We start from the raw sequence: 27,356 nt of genomic DNA on the forward strand, positions 1-27,356 counted from the left end.
ACAGGTGAACGGCAGCCAAACCACTGGCAGACTAGAGGCTCACTACTAGCATATCCAAAAAGAAGATTTTGTCAGGCTGGTACTTTAGTGTGTACCGTGTTAAATATCACCCAAACATCATATAATAATGAACATGAACTATCTCCAAAATGCTGAAATGACTCACATTTGTAATATACAAAATGAAAATACACTTTCTGAACTCTAACCGGTACAGGACATTCATTCACAAACTTTCATGAGATGAACCAAATTCAATCACCAATAAATTGACAGAACACCTGAATATATGCACTCTTACCAGGTACCGGTAGCAGTCATTCACTTTAAATGATATAATGCATGAAAAAAAAAAAAAAAAAAAAAAAATAATTAGGGACATGGATCATGAGGACCAAAATGCAAGACAAAAAGTACAATGTATGTTGTGCAAGTATCAAATACAAGTATTGGCACACTTTCAATGTTTGATAAACCACAATGTTCCTCAAGTCTTCCTGTAAAATTGATATGCTGACCTGGTCCAATCACCCAAACATGTATGGATGCAGATTAAAAAAAACAGGTGAGGAAACTCTGCACTTCACTTCATTTTCTACTTGTCTCCCTCTGCTCTCACTGTTCCCTTTCACAGGATCAACAATTTCAGAGGAAACAAATCCCACGTTTTTGTTTGACAGAATTGCTTGGATTTTTGTTGTTGTGTTTTTCCCCAGACACTACAGGGCCTCACTGTTAACTGCTTGTTTAACTGCTGGCCACTGGCACTGGGGTACCCTGATCTGCCTCCGTCACTTTATTACTGCAGTTTTTGTGGGGCATGTCCATATCTGGAGTCGTGCTGTCCCGTTTCTCACCATTCACTTCCATGATGACAGGCTCTTTTTGATCAGGAGTGTGCCTTGTAACATCCATTTCCACTAGATGGCGCTTCACTGCAGAATCCCAGCCACATGTGTAAACCTTGACAGTGCTTACCCAGCATACGCCACGCACAAAGTCTTGGTGTTCAGTATCCTTATATCTGCAAAACAGAAAGTGCTGTGAACACTAAAATATTCCTGGGCATATGCTATTTATGAAGACTAGGCATACAAGACTCTAACCAGTTGACCATTGATGGCATGCAGAAATTAATTTAACATTAACACTTTACTTGTGCATCTACAAAAGCTATATGCAGATATAAGCTAAACAAGCACGAAGTTGCAGCAGTTAAGACATCACACAAAAAGTCAATGTCATCTTACAATGAGGTCCCATATTAAGATTTGAATATCCAGCCCATGTCAACAAAGAGGATGTCAAACATTTTACTTCCCAACAGATGGACTTGACATAAATTGTCATTTATAGATGAAAAAAAAACCTCCTTTCGGGGTAAGAATTATGAGGCAAAGAAAGGTTTCCGATTTTATAGTTACTCTTCGATATTTGGAGGGAAAAAAATCATCCTGCAATCAGAAGCATTGATCAGTGAATAAGATACGACAAGCCGATGAAAGTATTAACAGTACTGTTTAGCAGAAAGGACAGCAAATCGAATAAAATGTTGATCTATAGGCAGGGCGCAGTGCATAGTAGCTTCACAGAGGCGTGATGGACCTCCCTATAGATATGACACTGCACCACGCGATAAAGTGCTAACTAAGGGTCTGCACACTGCTTCCAAAAAGACACACACGAGACCATTAAAATCGAAGATCATTCTATAAAGATACTGTATTATGAGGTTGTCAAAGATGGCTGTTTAAAAAGTTGGTGATGCTTCCTCAACCTGATTCAGGGTTACCCTTTTCGCATGTGAAAAAGCAACTTTCTATGCAATTTAAGCACATTTTTAATTTGATTTTGGAGACAACACAACATTGGTTGAACTGACTGAATTTAAGGGCTTCACAAAAAGTATGATTTTATCAGACTCCACACAACGATACCTTCAGAGTATGCTTAAATAAACACCTTGTCAAATGTCACACGTCAAAAGGTTGAAGAAGATCAGTGCTAAGGTACTTACAAAAGCTTGAAACTCGAGGAGTCGATTTGTGACAATGCTACACTTGAGTCATCCGATACCGATGCCAGCAGAGAGGGTCTGTAAACAGAATATCATTTCAATATCTAGTAATACACAATAGTTGTATAGAGTTGTATACACTTTATCACCGAAATAGTTTACATTGGCTAAAATTGTGGCTCACCATAAGGATTTTTCATGTTACTACTAACAAGTCGTTTTTTAAACTTTCATGATATAATTACAGAATTAGTGTGCATGTTTAAATATCAACACGTTAAGACTGGTTCAAGATCCTGAAGACAGATCTCCTGTGTAAGATGTAGCCTACAGTTTTTACACTGGATGACCTGAGTATTTGATGGTATAGAGAGCATAAACTTACGAATGAGTTGAGAACTGTAACCTGTGGACTGCTCGTCGATGTGGAGTGCCGTATAAGGGTTTGTCGCTGTCTTTCCGTGTATCTAGCACACACAGCTCCCCCATCTCTGACCCAACCCCTAGTGTGTAGTCATTGTCAGGCTTCCAACACACACATGTGGGGCATGCCTCCAAACATCGTTTATCTGTGACACAGAGGTTCCATGTGTATCAGTATTTATTTATTTATCTGGTTGTTGTTTTACATCATACTCAAGAATATTTCACTTATATGAGGGCGTCCAGCATTATGGTGGGAGGAAACTGGGCAGAGCTCGAGGGGAAACCCACGACCATCCGCAGGCTGCTGGCAGACCTTCTCACGTATGGCATGTATATCAGTAAGAACAGGGCATAACTTTCCAAAACACATTCAATGGGTTTAATTCAGACACTTACATATTGTATAAACTCCTCAATTTTTTTCCATGAAAATTCATATATTTTTGATTATTTATTCACCAAAACTTTGCAGACATTTCGTCATACAAATAAAAAAAATTATGCTTTTTGGTAATACTTTGAAGACGATCAATGTATCCAAAATAAATTTTCCACCATATTAAAAAAATTAATGTGTAGAAACTGTACTAAAAGCAAATCTTATCTGCAGAAAAAGGGTTCAGAATTGGGATGTGATTCTGAACTCACACAAACACTGAGAATCTATATGTACATACCGAACTCCTTGTTTGGGTATTAAACATATTTTCAAACTTAAAACTAATTTTAGCTCACCATATTAATTGCTATGGTTGAAGAAACATTTTTAGAGACTGAACAAGAAATGGTTACGATGTGATAGCAGACATTTGTGTATAAAGCGTAAAAATAATTATATTTTATTTATATATATGCTTCAAAGAAAAGAAGATGTATGTGAACAAACAATACTGACAACAAGAAGAGAAATCTAAGTTCTGCTTTACTGATACAGGAAGGTTGTGGTATTAAGAAAATGCCAATTAAGAGAAAAATCACCATTCCCTAAGCATATTTTTATACTGATGAAAACTGATGTTTGTTACATGAAACCATATGTGTAAAATAAGACTAAAGCAGGCCAGAATGACAACACTTAATTGATAATTTTTAGACAACAAATCAAAAGCCTTTGCAAACATTTAAATAAGTGGATTTACCTATTTGTCTGGCAGGCCTTGGCTTTCTTGTGTCCCAAAGCAATAAATTGTCATCCTGGATAATGTAAATCAATTATACCGCAGATGAGCCCGGAGGATTTCTCCCAAATGATGTATCAATATGCAAATATTCACAATCTGGGCAGCAGACATACTTAATTCATAAATTCAAAAGAAATTTCACTGATAACATGTATTGAAGATTTAGCAATAAACTTCTTAAATCACATACCTGAAAACATGATATAGCCCATAAATTGAATAACATATACTTTTATGAAGGCACACTGGATATTCCTTAATATTACAAAATGCTCAAAATGTGACCATCATGCAGAAACCATTTACACGTTGACTACTGAAGCATCAAAGTAACAGTTTTTACAACAGAGGAAAGAATTTACTGTAGTGCTACTTTTGATCTATGGGACAATAAAATTCAAACTTTAACTGGGAGACTGTACACTGCAATGCCTCCATAATAGTAGGTATAAGCTCTTCATCTTGGTCACTGTCCCCATACACATCTCCAGCGGGGACACAGAGTGAACTTCAACATGTAGGTTTGTTTGTGGGAAAATATTGCAAATACAAAACAAAGATGATTGGCTGCCAAGTTTGCGATGAATGACAAGCTCAAAGCATGTATTTTAATCCCTGGTGTTGTTATAAATGTTGATGTGTGTAATTCATGTGTACAAGTAAGAATGCATGACAACATTAATTCTGATTTGTATACAAATCCTGGTGGAGCAGCATTAAAGCAGTACCTGAGTCACTGATCAATATAAACACATACCTGAGAACACGATATGAAGACATCAGGTTGGGAATGGCTGTAGGCTACCACTGACACCATGTCGGCATGACCTATTTGGAGTCAAGTTAAAACACATCATTCACTTATTCATATACACTTTCTAGCTGCTCTCTAACTTTAATACATATTGCGCAGTAATTTAGGACATAATTACAAAATATCGTCTCATGATTATATGTAAGCAATTCATATTTCATATCACATGCCCCTTGTATTCAACCACAGTTTTCACATATGAAAATGTTAGCAAACTGACACAAGTTGACAAAGTATTTAGAGAGCAGGCCTACAGCAGGAAAAAAAAGGTTCACAATCATAATGGACTTATTTATTTGATTGGTGTTTCTCCCTATGCTCAAGAAGATTTCACTTCTAGAATGGCGGAGGAAAGAGGGCACAGCCCACGGGGAAACCCACGGCCATCTGCAGGTTGCTAGCAGATCTTTACATGTATGGCCGGAGAGGAAGCCTGTATGAGCTGGACTTTATCTCACAGAGACTGCATGCTAACCACCTCAGTCACAGAAAATAATGTAATTTATATGTAATGCATTTAATCATTAATACACAAATTCATTTCGAAGATTATCTCATACAGAAACATTTTCTTTTTCTCTAACCGAGGAATGAAAAGAAAAAGCAGGTCACATAATATGCACCCATTTATTGTTACAAGCACAATTAACTGAGTCATGTTTGTGTTATCAACTATGCGTAAAATGTACTAAACTGCTACATCTAAATGGGATTATTTTTTCCTCTCTTTCTGCAGTGGATAATTTTCCATCTTTCTTTCCTTCTTTTATCCATGAGCAAACTAAGTTCCGATGTTTTAAATCATAGCCTTTGGATTGGCTGAAATTTCTCACATTATACTGTCCAAGCAGATATCTTCAAATTGCTTTTTTTAAATCACCCTTACAGTACAAGATTAGTGTTGAGAGTAAAGCTATCCTATTCCATAACCCTTAACTGCTTGGCTGACACAGCAAGATTCTTGCAGTCTCTTGCAAGAGTGGAATTTGGAATAAAACCCGCCTACTACTTCATCATTCACAGCCACTGGACAAGGATTGAGTATCAGTTGTTACAGCTTTATTGTGGAGTAATTGACCAACCCTCCTCAACCCTGTCAGGCAGATAACCAGGTTATTGCTCTGACAAGAAGACTACAGCAGTCTGGCCAGTGTTTGATCACATTACATATGCTCACAGCTGGAACTGATCAACAGGCTACAGACAAGTGTAAACCTCCCAATAAAATCCTAGCAGCCAAAGAAAACTCACTAACATACCAGGCTCCACTGTCTTACTCTTATTGCAACATCCAAATGTTATAAAACTCTATTTTATATACATATATTCATGACCTTAAACATCCTAAAAAAATGACCAGGCATCACTCCTGTTTCTCACAGCGACTCTGAAGTCACTGTGCTGTGCTAGCATGTTAACCACTCGGCCACAGAGGTCATCCATGTTAGATCATGTTAGTGTTTCTACATGATGATGGATTGACAATTCCATACCATAATGATTTCTGCATATCAGGAGATGTCATCATTTCACATGTAGATGAAATCCATAAAATTTCTTAAATTGGTCAGAACACACAAAAATGGATGGTAAACTGTGATTCCAAATTTGTAATGGAACTAAAGGGACCACATCATTAAATAAGCACATGCGTACCAATAATGCTTTATTTCTTGGCATGCGTAGAGTTTTTTGCTTCAAGTTTATCACCACAATAGTACTTGTCCTTAATTCCAGTTTTTATATAGTGCTGCCTCACTAGAATATCATGCTGAAGACACCAGGCATGATATCTAGTCATGGTATATTTCCCAGTACTTGGGCCTCTCCTTAAGTCCCAAGCCAGCGAAGTACATGTACACCTTTCAAGACTGCCAGTTTACTAATAATAACGAGGAACTATTATACACACCTCTATACATCTATAAGCTTCTGAGAGATGTAAACAGTAGAGTGTAAGTATACACAATGGGCACAACACCAGGGAAGGGGAGTTTTAGACAGTAAACAGTCTCCCACCCTTCAGACCTGTGCCAGCCAGACAGGTGTACACATTTAGGTAGATCTGAAGCAGAGGGGGCCAGTGGATGTCAGTTTTGTCAGTATCATTCAGGGATACACGGGGTGATCACAGCCTACAAAACTTACCTCTATAACTGTGGACAGACTTGTTAGATGCCAGATCCCAAACTTTGATGCTAAAAACATGAACAAAGCGATAGCTGTACCATTCACAGATGCTACTTACAGAAAACAAATGTTGGAATATATACAACTGTACATGTATACAGACAATATGCAGATATAGTAGTACAGGCTGTACTTGAGCAAAAGCATGGTGCCTTACAACATGTAGATTACAACACAAGTGATTGCCCTATGTTACACGTCATTTTATGCTTTATAGAAGTGAAAATGATGTGACATCACACAACCATTCTGCACTTTCAATATACACATATTTCAGAAAGAGAACAATTTCTTAATTTTCTTGTTTTTTGTGTATGAAATGTCTGAGTTTGAGGGAAGCCAAAGCATAAATACTACTACTCTATCAATGTCCTGGACATAAAAACTTAGCAGAGATGGATTTGAACTTGCTTTATGACTTGTGAAGGGCATGTGATCTCTTACAGGTGGTACCTAAACATGACCATAATTTTTAACCACAAACAAATGTCAGTGTACATAAAAATGGGTGTCTTATGGTTTAATTAATTCCTTACACCTACTGTAAAAGACCCCAACTTAAAGTCTACATGATTTCCAGAGATTTTTTCCTTTTTGATAATAAATAAATCAATTTGACTAGAAATATAGCAACATGTCTGTATATTTTTAATTGCTTGTATTCATAAACGTATGCCAGTTTTGTACTCTACTGAGTATAGTAACTACATCTACATATATATATATATATATATATATATATATAATGAAGCAAGAACACTGAGAGATTTTTGTGAAATATTAGGTTATGTACTGTAAGCATAAAGCCTATAACAGACTATATTTACACGAATGTGTAACTCAGAGCTAGAAGTACTTGTCAAAGCCACACGCTTTGTCTGACAGTTAAATGTTAAAGGTTACTTGTATCTCAGTAGCACAGAACTTTGTTACAACATAAGGCTAGAAGCTTCAAGACGGGGTGTCAGGCTACAGTTCCCAATGTCAGTACACAAACAATGTTACGAGAGAGACTATGGTACATACTGACTATCACCTACAAATACATTCATCTATACAGATGACAAAAGCCTCAGGAATAGGTACATATGGATGTCCTCACCACCTATCATAACTTCCTGATGCAGCTCTTTTCTTGTCACATGACACAGAGACCGTGGAGACGACATCGTCATGTTCTGTTGCTGTCTGAAGATGAGTAAATGTGTGGAAATTGTCGACTAAATGCCACAGTTCTATACCGCCTGCAAAGGAAAAACAAAAGAAGTGTTGACATCTTATGATTTTGCTGTTTTTGTTATTTCTTTACAAAAAGTAAAACAACACTGCCTGCAAATGAGTGACACATACAGGTGAAAACATGTGTATCCTGCCAACTAAAGGCTGGTTTATAGGAAACACATGATAACAGCTGATTCATTATGTCCATATCTGCATATACAGGTAAAGCATCCAGACTCCAACTACTATACAGTGATTCTGAATCAAGTTCATAATTACAGATAGATGGTTTATCTAAAAAAATTTGTGAACCCCATATTCATTTATTTATTTATCTGATTCATGCTTTACGCCATACTCACGAATACTTCACTTATACCATGGCGGCCAGCATTATGGTGGAAGGAAACCAGGCGAAGTCCAAGGGAAACCCATGACCAGGTGTGAACCCTATATATTATACCACAAGGCAGTGGGGCCACACAAAATGTTCACTTTTAACAGTTTATTGGTAGGTTTTCATGACATAAAAAGTTTCCAATATAATAAAATGTTAGGGTACACAGGATTCATTATAAAAAGCACTGACCAAAAATAAACAGAACTTACAGCTTAGAATATGTTCTGAAAACAGGATCAAAACTTTAAGAAACTATTAAAAAAATAAAGCTAATTCCTTGAAATATGTTCAAGTTTTTTCTCCTGTTGGTATTCACTGTTGCTATAAGGGACTCTTTCTTGACAGTGTACTATATATAATGGGTATCATGAACATTCAACATTTCCCAGGTCCAAGCTGTGAAAGAACAAATCAGTTAAGCTGTTATGTTGTAGTCCTTGTGAACAACCCTTTTCTTTACTAGCTATACAGCTGTACAGAAACAATGAAGTTACATGTGTGTAGAAAAGAACATGAGTACACAGCGTTTGTTCCCTATTAGACTAATCCATTGCTTTACTTCAGCATCAAAGACACATGTAATTAATCCCACTTAACCCAAAACTATTACCTGTGTCTAATGCCACTAAAACTCGGGTATCATCCACCCACTGCAGATCACTTATACCGGCCTCAAGCTGGACACCTGCTGTACACTTCTCCACATCTGGGGCTAAGTCCGGGTTTTCATAGAACCATATGGATCCCAGCCAGTAACGCCCAGTCAGACTGGAGGCTCCCAGTAATATACCCCCATCTGTGGATACAACATAAACATGTTATCACAGTGCTATCCCAGACAAAATTCATAGTTTGATCTGGATAATTGTGATTGATTGCTGGTTTTTATGCAGTGCTCAAAATATTTCATTTATTCTATGCCGGTCAGCACTATGGTGGGAGGACACCGGGCAAAGCCCTGGGTGAGTTGGAAACCCACTACCATCTGCAGGTTGCTGCAGACCTTCCCACATACCAAGATCTAGGGAACCTAGGTTTACATAAATAACCCAATCAGGGCCTTATCTGCCTTCATTCAGATACCAAGACACTCCCTTTACAAATGACTTTAATACTGAAGAAAAAGTGCCATTTTTAGGAAAAAATAGACCAAACAGCCCTTTCAAACCTTCTTACACTCCTACATGACATGGTTTACTGTGGCCAAACAAGCGGGCTTAACAAATTACTTGTCATTCTTACACTCCTACATGACATGGTTTACTGTGGCCAAACCAGCAGGTTTAATGGATTACTCGTCATTCTTACACTCCTACATGACATGGTTTACTGTGGCCAAACCAGCGGGCTTAACGGATAACTCGTCATTCTTACACTCCTACATGACATGGTTTACTGTGGCCAAAACAGTGGGCTTAACGGATAACTCGTCATTCTTACACTCCTACATGACATGGTTTACTGTGGCCAAAACAGTGGGCTTAACGGATTACTTGTCATTCTTACACTCCTACATGACATGGTTTACTGTGGCCAAAACAGTGGGCTTAACGGATAACTCGTCATTCTTACACTCCTACATGACATGGTTTACTGTGGCCAAACCAGCGGGCTTAACGGATTACTTGTCATTCTTACACTCCTACATGACATGGTTTACTGTGGCCAAAACAGTGGGCTTAACGGATAACTCGTCATTCTTACACTCCTAGATGACATGGTTTACTGTGGCCAAACCAGCGGGCTTAACGGATTACTTGTCATTCTTACACTCCTACTATGACATGGTTTACTGTGGCCAAAACAGTGGGCTTAACGGATAACTCGTCATTCTTACACTCCTACATGACATGGTTTACTGTGGCCAAACCAGCGGGCCTTAAACGGATTACTTGTCATTCTTACACTCCTACATGACATTGTTTACTGTGGCCAAACCAACAGGCTTAACGGATTACTTGTCATTTGAGACAGCAACATTTTTTTACTCTACAGTATTGCTGTCTTATAATATAATTTCAAGGATTACATTTACTGGACAGCTTTCTTTCACGTTTTACACATTTATGGCAATATAAACATATAAATACACATAAGTTTTTAATCCATGTACTGTGCAGGAATAATTTGTGTCATGTTAATTACTTCCGTATATTTTACATACATATTTCATGTATGACTGTACAAGCAGGTGTCTTTTCACCTTTACAGGAGCAGCACTTCAGCATCATGACAGAGATAGATCTGTGTGTGTCTTCAATACATGTACAAACTCCCAATACATGTACATCTAGCTTAATGAGCAGATTGTCCGTGTGTCGTGTAAGAAAATAAATAAGTAATGACAGCATAATTACATTGTGACACCATAAAACCTGACATAGGGGAGGCCGTGAGTATATTTTTGGATGACAAAGAGCATGGCCCATGAACCAGTTAATATTACACACATGTAGATAGTCACATAGTGATTTTACTAAGACTTACTGCAGTAAGCCTACATACAGCAATGCAGGGACACACCATGTGACTGCATTATATAATCTATATTATAGCATATGCAAAATGTTAGCAAATCATAAATATTACATCACACATGTATGTATACATGTAAGCCTATCAATACAATAATGAGTGTATTCTTAGTACCTTTCATTTAACATTCTCACAAAACCAATTAAAACATACATCTTGATTTTACATACTTCAACTGCAGTTGGGCATGAATGTGTTTTTAGATGATAAACAAAGGACCTAACATAATGTGTTAATAGGCCTACATGAAGTCTGTCATAACATTGACAATATTTTCTAAACAGGAAAACTGATTGGAAGGAAATTCATAAATATTTATACAGATGAGTTCCACTTTTTTTTTTTTCATCATCAAAAGCAAATATTACAATAATGAAAACACTTATTATGCCAATGAAAACAAGGAGAACAACCATACTATAAGATCAGAAAGTTCAAGTAAGTGAAATGTACGATCAATAGCTAAAAGCTAACAACAGAACAGGAAGAACTCAACCGGGGCTCGTACATTGCTGCAAAGAATGAGTGTACATATTTCACAGAGCAAAACATTTCAACTGCAGCTGGGCTTGAATTTTTACTCACCCTAATTCCTCTTCCATTGCAATTTATGCACATTTTCAATTTGATTTGGAGACAAAACTACATTGGGCTGGCCTATTTTAGGATTTCACCCTAGTATAATTTTACCAGTCTACACAGAATAATGTGCTCTGAACTTATACATGTATGCCAGAATAAACATCTTGCAAATATATAAAAAGGCTGAAGAATTACAGTAAGTCTTAAAGGATACATGAAATGCTTTGGTTGTATCTTTTAATGTGTAAATTTATGATGTGTAATACCATGTAAAAGTACAAACACATTTTACACATTTCACTTTGGGGGGGTAAAAATGGCTTCAAAGTACAGTTTTCCCCAGCGCCCCAGTGGTCAGTACCGAACTTAAGTACATTGTAGCCTGCAGCCGTGACATCAATGCCGTGACCCGCCTTAAAAACAACTCTGTGGGGAACAGACTCAAATGGGTCTAGCCACATGGGGATGTGGGGAACAGCCCCAATGGGGGCAGGTTTCAGGGCAGGGAAGGGGGTCGCTAAGCTGGCCCCATGAAGTCATGCAGTATCTGTGTACATGTCACCTTACCTACACTGTTGCGACACAGTTCACGGGCGCTTTGGGGGTGTTCCACAAGTTCTGAGCAAGATCAATGATGATGTAATTTCCAAAAATCTGAATTTTAATGGAAAATATGCATGAGATACTGGAGTAATAAACAGGGGTAACAAACAGGTATAAAAATACCCCCAGAAATTAAATTTTTTAAACAAAAATCAGTGCCAAAATTTCCTTCACTTGGCTTGGAAACATTTTTGGTTTTAGAGTTCCTTTTCATGTATCCTTTAAGACACTTTATAAATATGGCCCTTGGTGTTAATCTACTCCTTTAATTACGTGTGTAGGTGTACATCTGTAATATCTGCTCCAACTATCTTCTCCATCTATAATTCTCAGCAGATTTGACTGACACACACATGCTGTGATACACGTAAATGTAGGTCATCTCTTCACTAAGTCATCACAAAGTAGAACACCTTGGCCACACAATACTTACATTGTTTTCATGTAAGCACCTCAAAGACATGTACATCTCTCTACAACTGCTGAGGTTAATGACAAACTGTCAAAGTGTCAAAAAAAGAGAGAAAAATTAGGTCATAAGATGCCTTGAGAAGTTAATCATGTTGACAGTATTAGGAAACCTTCAACAGTTCAGCTTCCAATACCTGTCACAAATGTTTCTCTCTAATGAGATTTTACACTGTAATTAGGCCTATATGTATATTAGGCCTATATGTGTATATGCTACAGAATGATTTATTGCTTTCTAACCTTAATATTGCCATACAGGTAAAGTGAAATTTTACCATATAACATGTACGACCACCTGTCATGGTTAATATGTAGGTATCAACACACCCAAGCAGAAGGAACAATGTATGAATTATTCTGAAAGTACAGGTAGGACAGAACATTTTTAACATTGAAGGGGGCTGGTGTCCCAACACAAAAGGTGAGGGTCCAGAGGCCACTTTGAGGTTGTAATGTCACCACACCAGAGGTTCTTGAACCCCAGACATGCCAGCTAAACAGCATGAGAGGCATGCTATGTCATTTTTGGGGAGCAAAATGAAAAATTACCTGCAAAAGTTATATGAGAAACTACAGCATATCCATTTATTGTCATCCAGCTATTCATCCATTTTAATATTTGTTGCCAGCTAATTTTTGGGGAAGGGAGTGGTGGTGAGCTAAGTGACTTACTAATTATCTGTTATGCTGTCCTTATGGTATCTCAAGCTTTGTTTAGTATTACAAAATGGGAATGTTTCATGAACGGAATATGTCCTCTTTCCATCATAACGATTACAGCAACACTGTTCAAATCTACTCAACCTGTCCAAGACCACAACTTCATTTCTCCATAAGGTATATACATGCCGTTGTTTCTTTCAGTACCTAACATCCTTTTAGAAGACAGATATTGTACATGAATCTGAGCAGGGTACAAGTCTTTGACATTACAAAGTTAAGCACGTACTTAGACACCACAAATATGTTCACTATGCTGTGTGGTCAGTCACGAAAAGTCAGTCACATGTCAGCCACATGTGTTCAAAATCTCTACACTTTGAAAAATGTATCAACATGGGAATAAACTTTTTGTGACAATAAGATTTATGTGACAAAGGCATACCTACATGTACGGCTTTGTGTTTCATGCTAATTTAAGGGCCTTCACTCTTACCACAGTCCACACAATTTATCTCGTGGAAGCCAGCATCTTAAGATATTTGACACAGATGCACACGTACTGCCAGCATCTGTGCACATCAAAGAGAGTAAAAATGATCTCAGTCTTCCTTCTCACACTAACATTTGCAGACGTTTATGTACATGTCCACTGTAAGTGAAAAATACATCAGCTACTTAATCAGTCTGCTTAACGCTTCAAAAAGTCAAAAAGTTTGAAAAAAAAATTCTGTTTAGTTCATGTATGTCCACTATGATTCACAGTATCACTGTCATTTGATGAATCACAGTTAGTGACCAACTGGGCGTAAGCATACGTAGACTGAGCCATGCTTTGAATCAAAGAAAAATAAAACATGCTCAACTGTGTAACTGCAACTGTATCAACTGAAAACAGCCCCAAATAAGATGCTCAAAAAACCTAATTTACCAGCACACCAGGCTTATCACAACACTGAATGACCCCTCATCAGGTGAAGAACTTCATAAATCACCAAATAACATACATTTTGATGCTGTATTAAAACAAATGATATAGTAATGCACCTGTTTAATAGTTACATGTATGTCACATGTTTACAAGACTGTCTTTTGTAAAACACCCATGAAATAATCTAATAATAAGACCCAAGGCCAACCAGTGCATTACATCCAAAGGACAGGGTAACTCATCTGATGAAAGAAACACAAAATATGCTCGCGAGTGTGCCATGCTGGCTGCCTTTTTACCACACTCCCATGTACACTGTACAGTGCTCCAACCTAGGGCTCAAAGAAAAACATGTTGAATGAAGTTGGGCACCACGCATGGATGGCTAGTCACATGAGGTCTGCAATGCCCTCAACAAACTAACATTGACAGCAGCACACCACATAAGACAGGGTAGGAAGGTGGGGTAAAAACAGTATTGTATATCTACAGTGGAATTTACATGAACCGGATCCGGTAGAATGACCGATTTGACACACGCTCTCACAACACCTAGAGTTTCACCTACACCACTCATACTTGCAAACACATCACAGGGCCCAATTTACCAGCTGTGCTCAGACTCAGCTTAGACCTTCTGCCTGATTGGGGTTCATTTCCTATGTTAAGTCCACAGATATATATGCAGCATTATAACTCAATTTTTCATAACCTATATGTATATGGTCATGATCAGATGGCAAGATATGTATCATTTGGTGGGCCAAAAACCATGGATTTTATACAAAAAATATATTTTAAACGTTGTTCAAAAATTGTCTCGAGACTATACCAGATTTAACTTTGAGCGAAGTTTTCAATTTTGTACTTTACCCCAGTATAATTAAATATGAAACTACTGGAAATCTTCTGCTATTATACTTTGGCTTTAACAACTGCAACAACTACATGTGAGTTTTCACAGAAAATCTACGGTTACCCGTGTAATGATCATGGGTATTCACAAGTATTCAACAGTGGAAATGAATAAAGACATCATTTCAATAATTCTTGACCACCTAAATCAGCAGGTAAATGGACATGCGAACGTTAGGATGTGGGTCAATCATTGTGCCTGAGCATCTCTGGCAGGGTCTGACCAGATTCACAGTTAATGAGCACATGTTGTGGCATCTTGGAATACTGATAATACACCATGACTAATCTGCACAAGCTGTGTTCAACTGAGCACAAGCACTTATAGACTGACATATCAGGATACAACTGGTTGCTTCATGTTGCAGAAAAAGCAAAACATGCTCAACTCCGAGCAACTGCTGAGTCAGCAGTTGCCACTGATCATAAGCCTGCCTAGATGACAATAACCGGCACCCAATTAGGCGTTCCTGGGTTCTTTGACATTCTGTGGGATTCCTTGAGTCTCCAAAAACCTATTTGCTTAAAGTCGTGAGGTCAATTTACATGTATTTATTTTATTTATTTGATTTGCATTTTATGCCGCACTCAAAGATATTTCACTTACATGATGGCAGCCCGCATTTGATTATGGTGGGATTAAACCCAAACCTCACTCTACATGTACATGTATGTACAGCTTAACAGTTGTCTAGACCAGACCAGCTAATGGAGGATTTGAAATCAAGAAAATTGTGCTTCAGCTGGTAATTTTTTTTACCACTACCAATTGCTTCACCTTTTCAACCGTAATACTAATATTTTGACACATTTTTGGAGTCATAATGTGCAGTACATAAATAAACTTGATCTTGTCTAAACTTTTGCTCTGAGTGAAATTTTTGATTAGTGATTAACAGATGGCAACAACGAATAATGAAAGTTAAATTTATTTATTCATTTGACTGGTTTTTTTATGCCATGCTCACATTTCACCAAAACGACGGCGGCAAAGCGTTATCATGAGAGGAAACCAAGCGGAGCGCGTGGGAAACACAAGGCCATCCGCAGGTCACTGACAGACCTTCCCAAGTACGGCCGGAGAGACATCGAGCATGAGATGGCCTATAACTTACAGTGACCACACTGCTGAGATCCTCCTACACGTAGGTCATACTGGAATGTTTACCACCTCGGCCATGGAGGCCCTCTGAAAGTTAGATGTACATGTACAAGTATTCCAGATTTCATCCGAGAGTTTTCAAATACCATGTACATGTACGAGTATTCCAGATTTCATCCGAGAGTTTTCAAATACTATGTACATGTACGAGTATTCCAGATTTCATCTGAGAGTTTTCAAATACTATGTACATGTACGAGTATTCCAGATTTCATCTGAGAGTTTTCAAATACTATGTACATGTATGAGTATTCCAGATTTCATCCGAGAGTTTTCAAATACCATGTACATGTACGAGTATTCCAGATTTCATCCGAGAGTTTTCAAATACCATGTACATGTACGAGTATTCCAGATTTCATCTGAGAGTTTTCAAATACTATGTACATGTACGAGTATTCCAGATTTCATCCCGAGAGTTTTCAAATACCATGTACATGTACGAGTATTCCAGATTTCATCCGAGAGTTTTCAAATACCATGTACATGTACCAGTATTCCAGATTTCATCCGAGAGTTTTCAAATACCATGTACATGTACGAGTATTCCAGATTTCATCCGAGAGTTTTCAAATACCATGTACATGTACGAGTATTCCAGATTTCATCCGAGAGTTTTCAAATACATGTACATGTACCAGTATTCCAGATTTCATCCGAGAGTTTTCAAATACCATGTACATGTACGAGTATTCCAGATTTCATCCGAGAGTTTTCAAATACCATGTACATGTACAAGTATTCCAGATTTCATCCGAGAGTTTTCAAATACCATGTACATGTACAAGTATTCCAGATTTCATCCGAGAGTTTTCAAATACCATGTACATGTACAAGTATTCCAGATTTCATCCGAGAGTTTTCAAATACCATGTACATGTACAAGTATTCCAGATTTCATCCGAGAGTTTTCAAATACTATGTACATGTACAAGTATTCCAGATTTCATCCGAGAGTTTTCAAATACCATGTACATGTACAAGTATTCCAGATTTCATCTGAGAGTTTTCAAATACCATGTACATGTACAAGTATTCCAGATTTCATCCGAGAGTTTTCAAATACCATGTACATGTACAAGTATTCCAGATTTCATCCGAGAGTTTTCAAATACCATGTACATGTACAAGTATTCCAGATTTCATCCGAGAGTTTTCAAATACTATGTACATGTACAAGTATTCCAGATTTCATCCGAGAGTTTTCAAATACCATGTACATGTACAAGTATTCCAGATTTCATCTGAGAGTTTTCAAATACCATGTACATGTACAAGTATTCCAGATTTCATCTGAGAGTTTTCAAATACTATGTACATGTACAAGTATTCCAGATTTCATCCGAGAGTTTTCAAATACTATGTCAAGTAAATTGTCACCTTGATATTGATGGAGAAACTTTATGTCAAAGTCTGCTTTAAAAACTGAGCAGTGGATAAATCTTTTAAAGAGCGAGATGTTATAAGACCACAGTGTTGAGGCCAAGGACACACATTATACATGTACTTACATATATATACACAAACACAAAATAAATAAATCATACACAAAAATAAACATGCAGTGAGATCAGATAATGCAATATATGGAGATGATGACTCAACTGTTAGGACTCCAAAACAACTATATGATTCATGGCAGTACACCTGCTAGGGAAGCTAAATGCTGGAGGCCTTTGCTCATCAGACTCATCCCATCCTCCAATCTTCACAAAAACCTGTCTGGCTCTGCACTCATTGTTAGTAGTAAACAACCACTTACCTGATAAACAGATGTAAATGTGAATGCACATACACAGTATCTTTTATACTGGATTCTCAGAAAGAAGAGCAAAGGAGCTATTTTACAGCATAGGTATACAAGAAATCAGCAGCTGGCATTCATGAAGTTTTAAAGGCAAAGAAGACACTAACATGGAGTATATGTCAGATGAAAGCCCATTAAAAACTGTCCACAGAAACAGGTTGATTTATTTATTTATTTTTTTTTTAAATTTTTTCAACCCAGAAAACTGCATTAGGAACTTTGGATTCTATGGATACCTGAACTGACCATAATGGGACACATCACATCGGGTTTTAGCCACTTGGTGCACACACATGTAAATCACTTGGTTTCATCGTTTTAATTGCACATACATGTAGATCTATGAATGCACTCGTCAAATGGACCCTGAAACGTAACTATTTGAGGAAAAAACACATGGCTGTGACGTCAATGATACCCTCTGGTCACTACAGACCACCGTAGATTCGTTTGATTTAAAGCCATTCTACTCGCTTGGAAAAAATTCTAAAAAATAAATCGAACTATTTTCATGGACTGTGCTTAATGGTCTTTCACCTGATATACACTCATTTTAGTGTTCTCTTTGCCTTTAAATAATTGACAAACAATACCTGCACTATTGCATGTACATGTAGTTTAATAAGTGCAAATTTGCAACAGCTGCCACATTCTGCAAAACGTTGATGCCGTCTTGCACACATTTCCCTCGGTAATTATTGACCCTTGTTAATAAATGGGACAGCAAAACAAACCAGCCCACCAATTGACCTGCAGAGCTGCTGCTGCTGCTGCGGCCAGAAACTTACAATGTCAGAAAAAAACCTCGAGTTTAATGTATTTCCCCTTTCTTTATGAGTGATCATTTTCAACACTGGATTCAGACACATGTAAGTGACCTGATTTATGAGGTCAACAATTGGATCAAACTATGACCACAGCTGAATCAGCATGCATGTACTCCTCAATAGTCAACAAAAGATGATTAGTTTCATCAAGAAAAAATGCTCATTTGTTACTACAGCAACCTATGGCAAAACTGCTACAGGGTTATATTTATTGATTTACTTGATTGGAGTATGACCCACAACCATCCGCAGGGCTGCTGGCAGATCTTCTCACTTATGGCCAGAGAGGAACCTAGCATGAGCTGGAACTCGCAAGTGAGTGAGAGGCTTCTGGGTCATTACGCTGCACTAGTGCGCTAACCAACTGAGCCATGGAGGCCCCCTACAGGGTTATATGCAGTATTTCTTGTAGATTCCTTTTTTCTCTTTCTTTCATTTAAAAAACAAATATTCAATGACAATACTGGATAAAAAGTAGATTCCCAGTGAAATTTTTAAGTAGCTAATAGCACTTTTTTAAGTGGTGTGAACTTAAAAAAATATGGTTAAACAGTTCTTAAATCCCATTATTACTGTATAGCGTACTTGTAACATGTACATATGCTGATTTACTTCATTTCTTCTCAGGTAACAATGCCACAAATCATCAGGGCTTTTGTACAGGGATTGTTGTCACTACGGGAGCATCTGAATGAGTGATAGTCTGACAAAAGGTCATCAGGAAAGCCTTAGTTTGGTCTGGAGTGACACAGTGATACCCAGACAGCTGATCATCACAACACTATACAAGTGCATTCTGTGGCTCCATGCTGCACCCGCGAATCATCATGGCAATGTTACACTGCTCATGTAAGGAGAGCACATGAATTCCATGCGTCACAGATCCAATTTTGCTCTAAGACAGAATTCAGTGCTGGATGAAGTATGCCCATAAATTCAAGTGATCAACCCATCTGCTCCTTGGTTACCATACAATTTATCAATGTATTTCTTTGATTCTTATTTTTTTCGCAGAGTTAAAAACATGGCTTTTTCTCACTTGCACTATACATGTACGGTGGCAGCAAGTTGTAAGGGTTGCACCTATGAATTATTTCAAAGTCTTTGCTAATCATGGTCATCAAAAGTACATTTAGATATATGCAGCAATTTTTCACGGTTCATGAGCGGTCTCTCCACTGTTACCAACATGAGAGTGACTAAATATGTGCCAGGTTTATAATGGGCCTATAGATACATTCAGCAATACATACTGAATGAATGACTAGGACACAACTAAATTACAGTGCTATTCACTGAGCATACCTGTACAGGTACATCCATAAATCTAGCTGTATTATTCATTTGGTATAATATGCTTAGATAAGTTAATTGTATTTTAAAGAAACCCTTTGGTGTATCCTAATTTTGACTAGACCTGATCAAATTACCAGTACTACATACACAAAATACACGTTCGTGTGTCAGTATACCTTCAAGAAATACTGCATATAACTCTGTATAGACAGGGTTATTTTTGAAGGCAGGAATTTACATGACATGTAGCCGGTTGATTGACAAGTATGCTTGTACAATAACATACACAAAATCGCACAGGGTAAGGTTGTCAACAGAAGCACTTTTTTAGCATGCCCTTGGAATGGTTCCTTCACACATGACAAGGCTTTCAAAAGGCTACAGGATTTATATGCATAATCAGAACACAAACTTACAAAGAGCGAAGTAGAACAGATTTCAAGCATGAAGGTGACTGTGTCTGTGTATACACCACACATCCAACCAAGCATGTCTAAGTACTGTAGTATTTTTCTGTGTACTTACATTACAAAACCTTTGAAAAGAATTTGTTTTAATTCATTACACACATGTATGTTTGTACAAAGAGGAAGCTGTCACCTGAACACAGAAGTTATTAGTCCAACATAGGTAAAGGCTTTATCCTCATGTAAGTTACATGCAGTAACACAATGCTTTCTACCTATAAATTACCAAATGTAGTGCAGGTGTTTTGATTGTGACATGAACACAGGTTAACAAGTGACTGTTGTTGAAGGAGAGGGACTCATTTTATAAACATGTATCTTCAAAGATAACTGGTTAGCCTTGAGAACCCAAAACCTATCATACTGACACAATATATTTGTATAAATGTATGTACAGGTATGGGCCTGAAAAAAAAGCCCTCTGTGGAAGTATTGCTTTGGAAATACCTATCGCCACACAACTTAAAGACTCATAATTATAGCTATGTTCATATCCACAACGATACAAAAACAGCCATAATTTTGGTGAAAATGGTAAAAACAAGGCCAAACCTAAACCTACATGAAACCTGTCACTTGTCTCTGTGAAGCCATGTACCAAATATCGGAATATCCATGCTACCATTTTGAAATATTATCCAGAAAACTGTCAAAAGCCATAAAAGAACAAACAGCCACGTTTGTTCAAAATATGTAACAGCTCAAAACTCAAACTTGGCACATAATTCGTCACGGTGAAGCCATATACCAAGTTTCCGTTCAATTCAACAAACCATCTGGGGAAATCTGGAAAGCTGTCAAAGACAAAAAATGGCCATTATTTAAAAGCCTGTTCAAACTTGATCTGTAACACATCAGTGTGAAGCCAATTTCATGTACCATTCATTTCAATATGATGAATAGTTTTGAAAAGAGTGCCAGAAAACTGATTTGTGACAGATGTAAGGAAATAAAAGCACCCTGATCTACATAGCATCAAAATTAACGGTCTCAGATTCATCTTTCTTTCTGATTTGATGACTGAATGATTAGGGTTTAATGCCACACCACATCAATATTTCAGCCATATCTTCAGCAACTGGAATTATAAAGAAGGGAGTTTGAATTTTTCTAAATTTAAGATTTTTTAGTGCAAAAAAATATTTAAATATGAATTTTACAGCTTTTCATACTCAGAAAAGGAAAACATTCCTAGTTCTACCACAACAACAACAACACTGACATCAAATCTTCCACATTAGACACTCCTTATTCACATGGTTTTTAAGAATGAGAAAATAGGGTAATTACTCCTACCACTGCTACTATTAAGCTCAACTATGTTTGTCATATTGGGTAAGCAATTAACAAACAGGTTGGAGTCAGGTGGGTTTTTTTTAAAATGACTTTTTAAAGGTCATAGTGTAAGGAGAATATGACTTAGTTTCTGTTCTGTAAATGAAGTATACCTAATTCACTGGTGTCATTGTCAATATGTATATATACTCACAATGTGAGTTAGTGTTAAATTGTAGAAATCGATATATATATATTTATATATATACATATTTATATACACACACACACACACACACACACACACACATACCTTAACTCTTCAACCTTTTCAGCCAACGCTGAGAGAACTATGAGGTATAGATAAATAATGTGGAACATTTTACAAAGCTTGCATCCTTATTGACAAAATCAAGTCATTTTTTAGCATTTTCATAATAGTTGTACACATAAATTTCTCTGAGAAAAGTGCTTTAGAGGTAGAAAAGTTTGAGTATTTAGAGTACATGTACAAATCAGTATTTGAACTTCAAATTGCAAGTTATATCTATCTAGTCTATATCAGACTTCAGGATACAGACAAGCTCATCAACTAGGAAAACCAATCCGGTTAGCACATTCCTAGTGTACAGTAGTTTAGATGATGTCATGTAACAACTTGCTTTTCACTGGCAAAACAATATTGTCAACATAGTTTCCATCATACATGTACCTCTTATTTCAGACAAAAATTAATTTAAATGTAATTTCCCTTATCTGCAACACCTAAGTTCCAAATCAGTCTCGGTCTCTGGTGTATGTATTCCCAGCAGATTGCCAAGCATCTGAGGGGCTTTGAACGATCAAGATTTGTAATTTGATTTTTACTTTCTTTTAAACTGTAAGATTTAAACCGACAACACTTAAAACACACTTACATTAAATTAGTATGTTAAAAACAAATCTGACAAAATTTTAACTTCTGCAGCCAGAAACTTCCTCCTATTCAGGATTAAAATATAGACTTCAGTGAACCATCGCCTCAGGTAATACATAGTCCCTGACACATACATACACTACACATGTATGGCAAATATATGAAACCCACAAATCTTAATCTTAGTTGTGTCAACTTGCCCGACTCAGCACCCACAACACATCCAGGGTGTTGATTACTGTCAGTCCCTGTTTTCTTAGTCAACAGTAAAGGTTGTTATTTAATGCTACAACAAATTACAACATTGTCCTTCACTTTATCTGATATGTGATTGTTTTCAAGATGTTTTTTCTTGCCAAGCAGCATGATGACTGGCACACACTCAATTGTAATGTTTTTTTCTTAAATGTCAATCAAAATGAATGTACATACATGTACATGTATGCTACACAAAAAACAAAAAAATGTATAAAAACAATATGTATGTATGCTTGGGGTTTTACGTCGTACTTAACAATTTTTCAGCCATATGACAACGATGAGTCATTAGGTACGTGTACACATACTGTGTCTTCTTGTGGTAGGGCGCGTCTATGCCACTAAAGTTCTGCTGCCACTGACGTACCATGCCGAAGACACTAGACATGACACCCCACCCAGTAACATTATACTGACACCGGCCCAACCAGTCCAGGGGCCAGATTAAACAAAGATGTAATACATGTAACCTGACCGTACAAATAGGACAATGATCATAGTGATGTACAAAATATTGCACAAATGTACGATTAAAAAATGTTCCATTCCGCTTGGTGAAACTGCGTCCTGTTTCCTTACTTCAAGCTCTCAGTGCTGAGTGAGGGAAAATCTCGTACAATTTTTGAAGTCTTTTATATGGCCCAATTCGTTTGTTCCTGGGTCTACTGACTTTGAGCCCAGTTACAAGTGGTCAAGATAAAATTAAATAGAAATCTGTGTATATGAATTAATATATGAATGAAAAGTCAAACTTGCAGTGATAATACACTGCTTATTAAGACCATTCTATCCGAACAGTCAATACTACTTGAACACCATAACTATAAATATCTAGTTCAAAGAAGACTTGGAGAAACGTCAAAACCATGATCTTTGGCTATAATAAGGAAGTAAACGAGAACTTAAAGGCTTTATTTACCTGTGTAAATGACCTTTAGCAAGGCCTGCACAAACACAATATGTGTAGGTCAAATGTTATTGTAGCAGTACAGGGCAGATGAGACCCAGTACCTGTATAGTGTACATACATAACATGTGACCAATCTCTTATAATTCAGTATAATACCCTGACTGTGTGTTCAGATCCAGACAGTGAACAATCCTTACAAGCTCAGTAAGAAGAAAATGTGACAATGATCAAATGCATGTAGTAGTAATTTAATGTACAGGCCCGTGTTCTGGCTAAGTTACATTGTAGCTACGTGTACTGCTAATGAGTTCTGAAGATAAATTTCTAAAACATTTATCTAATGACTGTAGCTTCTATCAGAATACATGAACATCTATGTGCTGTATAACTGTGTAACTATATGTATTTGTATCATGCATTATCACAGATAAAATTGCATGAAATGTAGAGAATTTCTGAGTCTGCATTTAATTGGGTACCAAGTACATCTTCATTTATTAAAACAGAAACATTGTGTTCTCTGCAGTCAAATCCCCTGTGGGCCAAGTCCATGTTATTCCCTTTTCACCAGATCCAAAACCAGTTAATTACATATTTGCTTTCTTAGTCACACATGTAGCTCTGATCAAATTATGTCTTCTATAACCATTAATAATTATCGGAAATGACCTACTAGTAAGTTATAATATGGAGTAGACCTTGTTTGGAATGAAAAATATCTTTGTCGACGAGTACATTAACAGATGATTTGTGGCCTGCTGCATGTAACCGTAATGGGTAATTCTGTTTGTAAAAGACCTTGGTCTTTTGTAGGTCTATGTATCAAACCATGTATGTAACGTTTGGAATGTGATATCGTGAGACTCACAGGATTCCATATTCAGCTTCCATAACCAATTCCGATTTCTTGTCCACATAATCAATATTCAAATAATGCAGTTTTAAAAGACGATGACAGAGTAGTATTATCAAGGTCCTTGTTGCCTGGCAACATGCATTGTGGTAAGAGTTCAATCAGATACGGGAACTGAGGATAATACAAACCCCAGCTCATACTGTCTTAATACTGGTAACCAAAGTCAGGGAGGAGTGGAATACCCTTAAACTGTAGCATATGTGTACTTGGTATAGAGTACATTAACAAAACTGAGGGTGAAATGTATTAAATTTCATAGATTTCTACACAGTATTCTGCATTTTAATACTGTCAGGTCTCTATTCTCAAGTCTTCATGGTATCCAAACTGAAAGCTGCATTAGGCCATAATAATGTGCAGTTTTATCGACGACAACATAAAAAATTCCCCATACATTTAGAATAAAAAGGACCAAAACAATGTTTTAGGTAAAGGCAATTGAATTGTGTGATATCTTTTAAAAATTTTACATGGATATATCAGAAACTCTTAATCAAAACTATGTTTTGAATCATGAGGGTATTACAAACATACAAAGCTGTCACACTGTCATCTGAATTATAAGGACGTATTCCCTTCCTTACTCAAGGTTAATATCCATCCTGATGCCAGATGTCATCAAAGACATTCCACCTAAAATGACCTTTATTCTGACACAGAAATCAAGGAATTAAATACGGCTACGAGTATATGTATAAAGTGACATTCCCATATCCAACAACTCTCTAAACTGACTTCTAATACAGTAAAAGAAAAAAGCCAAGAAAAAAGCGAGTCAGATTAGCCGACAATAAGCACTTGAACGCCTCCCCCCCCCTCCCCCCAAAAAAGCACAATGTGGACTGATCGGGAAGGTATGAGAGATGTCTTAGAAATAATATTACTGTTGACAAACTTGACACATGCTATAAATAAATCACATTCACACTGCGGAAAGCACAGAAAGCAGGTTAAGCCTTCAAATGCCAAAACTGTGAAAATCCATTTAAATTCTCAAGAAAAAGCAACATTTAATCTCCTATTTTTCATGAGAATAAGACATACTTTGTTTCACATTGCTAAGTCATGAACACTGAATCCCAAAAATCTGTTCACTTTTATGTATTAAAACTGAAGAATGCCTTGCGGTACTAGATCTGAGCTAGAGTTTAATGTATTCTACATTAAACTGCACCATACATGCATCCTTTAAACAAACGGAAACGGTAATGTTGTCATAAAACTCGCTTTGTCAATTTATCACAGGCTTGGCAAATTTAGACTGCTAACGGTTATTTATTGAATTAGGCCACTCACACTACATTCTAATTTATTTATTAATGTGATTGGCGTTTACACCTAATCAAGTATTTGAGATACGGTATATGACACCCCACCCAGTCATATCATACTGACACTGAGCCAACCAGTCCTGTTTCCTTGCCCCAACCTCTCAGTGCTGAGTCTTTGGTACAACCCCACAAGGGTTTGATCCCTGGTCTCCTGACTCCAAACTTAATCACTGATAAATGTGCACAGCTGAACACCAACTCTCTGTTCAAAAACTGTTATATTAGCTGACGTTTGTTTAAATTACAGTATTATATCAAACAAAATGCGAATGTCATGAATTCGGGTACAGAATTCAGACATTTCTATCCATGATCAGATTGCCTTTTTAACAAATATTGATCTGTCAGTGTTGGCTGGTAGTCCAATGAAGTCATTAAATTAAAATGCGTTTAAATTCGATGGCGTCAACGGCGTTGTTGTTGTAATGCGAAACCAATCGATTTCAGCTTACTACAGGATTTACCAAGATCTAACCTTATTCTGCGACTTGACAATAAGTTATCAACCCCTCGACTATGTGAGCCTAGCTTCAGTAACACCCGACAGGTGATTCAACAGATTTTACCGATGAAATGTGTCGCAAATGCTGCCAAACCTAAGTTTTCTAACGTTATGGCAATGTGACATCGGTACCAAGAACTGGACAAGGCAAACCCGACCAGTTAGCTGTCTAGAAAACGCAGCTGGGGCCCACCAGGGACTCTGTACAGTACCTACCTTTGTGCGACTGGAGCACGTCCAGATGCCTGTCCATGGCGGCTGGTATTTGATCCATGCTTCTTGATGCAAGACGTTTTTACTTTACCCTGGTCTATTCTTTCACAAAACTGGAACAACAACATGGAAGGATGGTTAGCATAAAGTGGTTCTGTAGCGGGAGATGCCAGCTGAACGACATGCCAAATGTATAAATGTTTATACCATAATTGTATTTTATTTCGACAAAAAGTTAGTATCTTATAGCTAAGTAACACACAGCATACTTCAAGCCTTTTACTTCCTTAAAGATTACGCCTGTGACTTACTTTCTTTCTTGAGCACGTGCAGGTGTAATGCTTATACGAGTTACTTCCCCTGAACTTATGATTTTTGAAAACGTATGTTGAGAACGAAAACAATGTTGTTAAAAAAATAGAAGTCGCAGCCGTGGAAGTGATATTTCTTTTTCGGCCGTTTTTCCACAACAAGTAGATATTTTGTGTGTTTCCGAAAGCCTTCAGTTGACAAATATTGCATTTTGTGAA

At 37.2% G+C, this 27,356-nt stretch overlaps 1 protein-coding gene across 1 annotated transcript; it reads right to left on the bottom strand.

The window, feature by feature from the left end:
- Positions 1–378: 378 nt before the first annotated feature.
- On the bottom strand, positions 379–26,950 carry LOC135482195 (methylosome protein WDR77-like). The gene is made up of 9 exons (XM_064762066.1): positions 26,830–26,950; positions 8,860–9,045; positions 7,731–7,872; positions 6,587–6,636; positions 4,382–4,452; positions 3,583–3,637; positions 2,403–2,586; positions 2,018–2,095; positions 379–1,024 (listed from the first exon to the last, which is right to left on the bottom strand). The coding sequence occupies exons 1-9, from the start codon at positions 26,885–26,887 to the stop codon at positions 748–750; spliced, it is 1,101 nt and encodes a 366-aa protein (XP_064618136.1). The 5' UTR covers positions 26,888–26,950; the 3' UTR covers positions 379–747.
- Between the last annotated feature and the right edge of the window lie 406 nt (positions 26,951–27,356).

Source organism: Liolophura sinensis, chromosome 1, assembly GCF_032854445.1.
Source record: "Liolophura sinensis isolate JHLJ2023 chromosome 1, CUHK_Ljap_v2, whole genome shotgun sequence".
In the NCBI taxonomy this organism is placed as follows: domain Eukaryota; kingdom Metazoa; phylum Mollusca; class Polyplacophora; order Chitonida; family Chitonidae; genus Liolophura; species Liolophura sinensis.

Bases quoted from the DNA above. Each gene is read 5' to 3' on its own strand.
- LOC135482195 (XM_064762066.1), bottom strand. From the start codon at position 26,887: ATGGATCAAATACCAGCCGCCATGGACAGGCATCTGGACGTGCTCCAG. The intron at 2,587-3,582 runs GTAAATCCACTT...TCTGTGTCACAG, and splicing joins AAGGCCTGCCAGACAAATAG to ATAAACGATGTTTGGAGGCA. The intron at 1,025-2,017 runs GTAAGTACCTTA...TCTGTTTTGCAG, and splicing joins TCCTCGAGTTTCAAGCTTTT to ATATAAGGATACTGAACACC.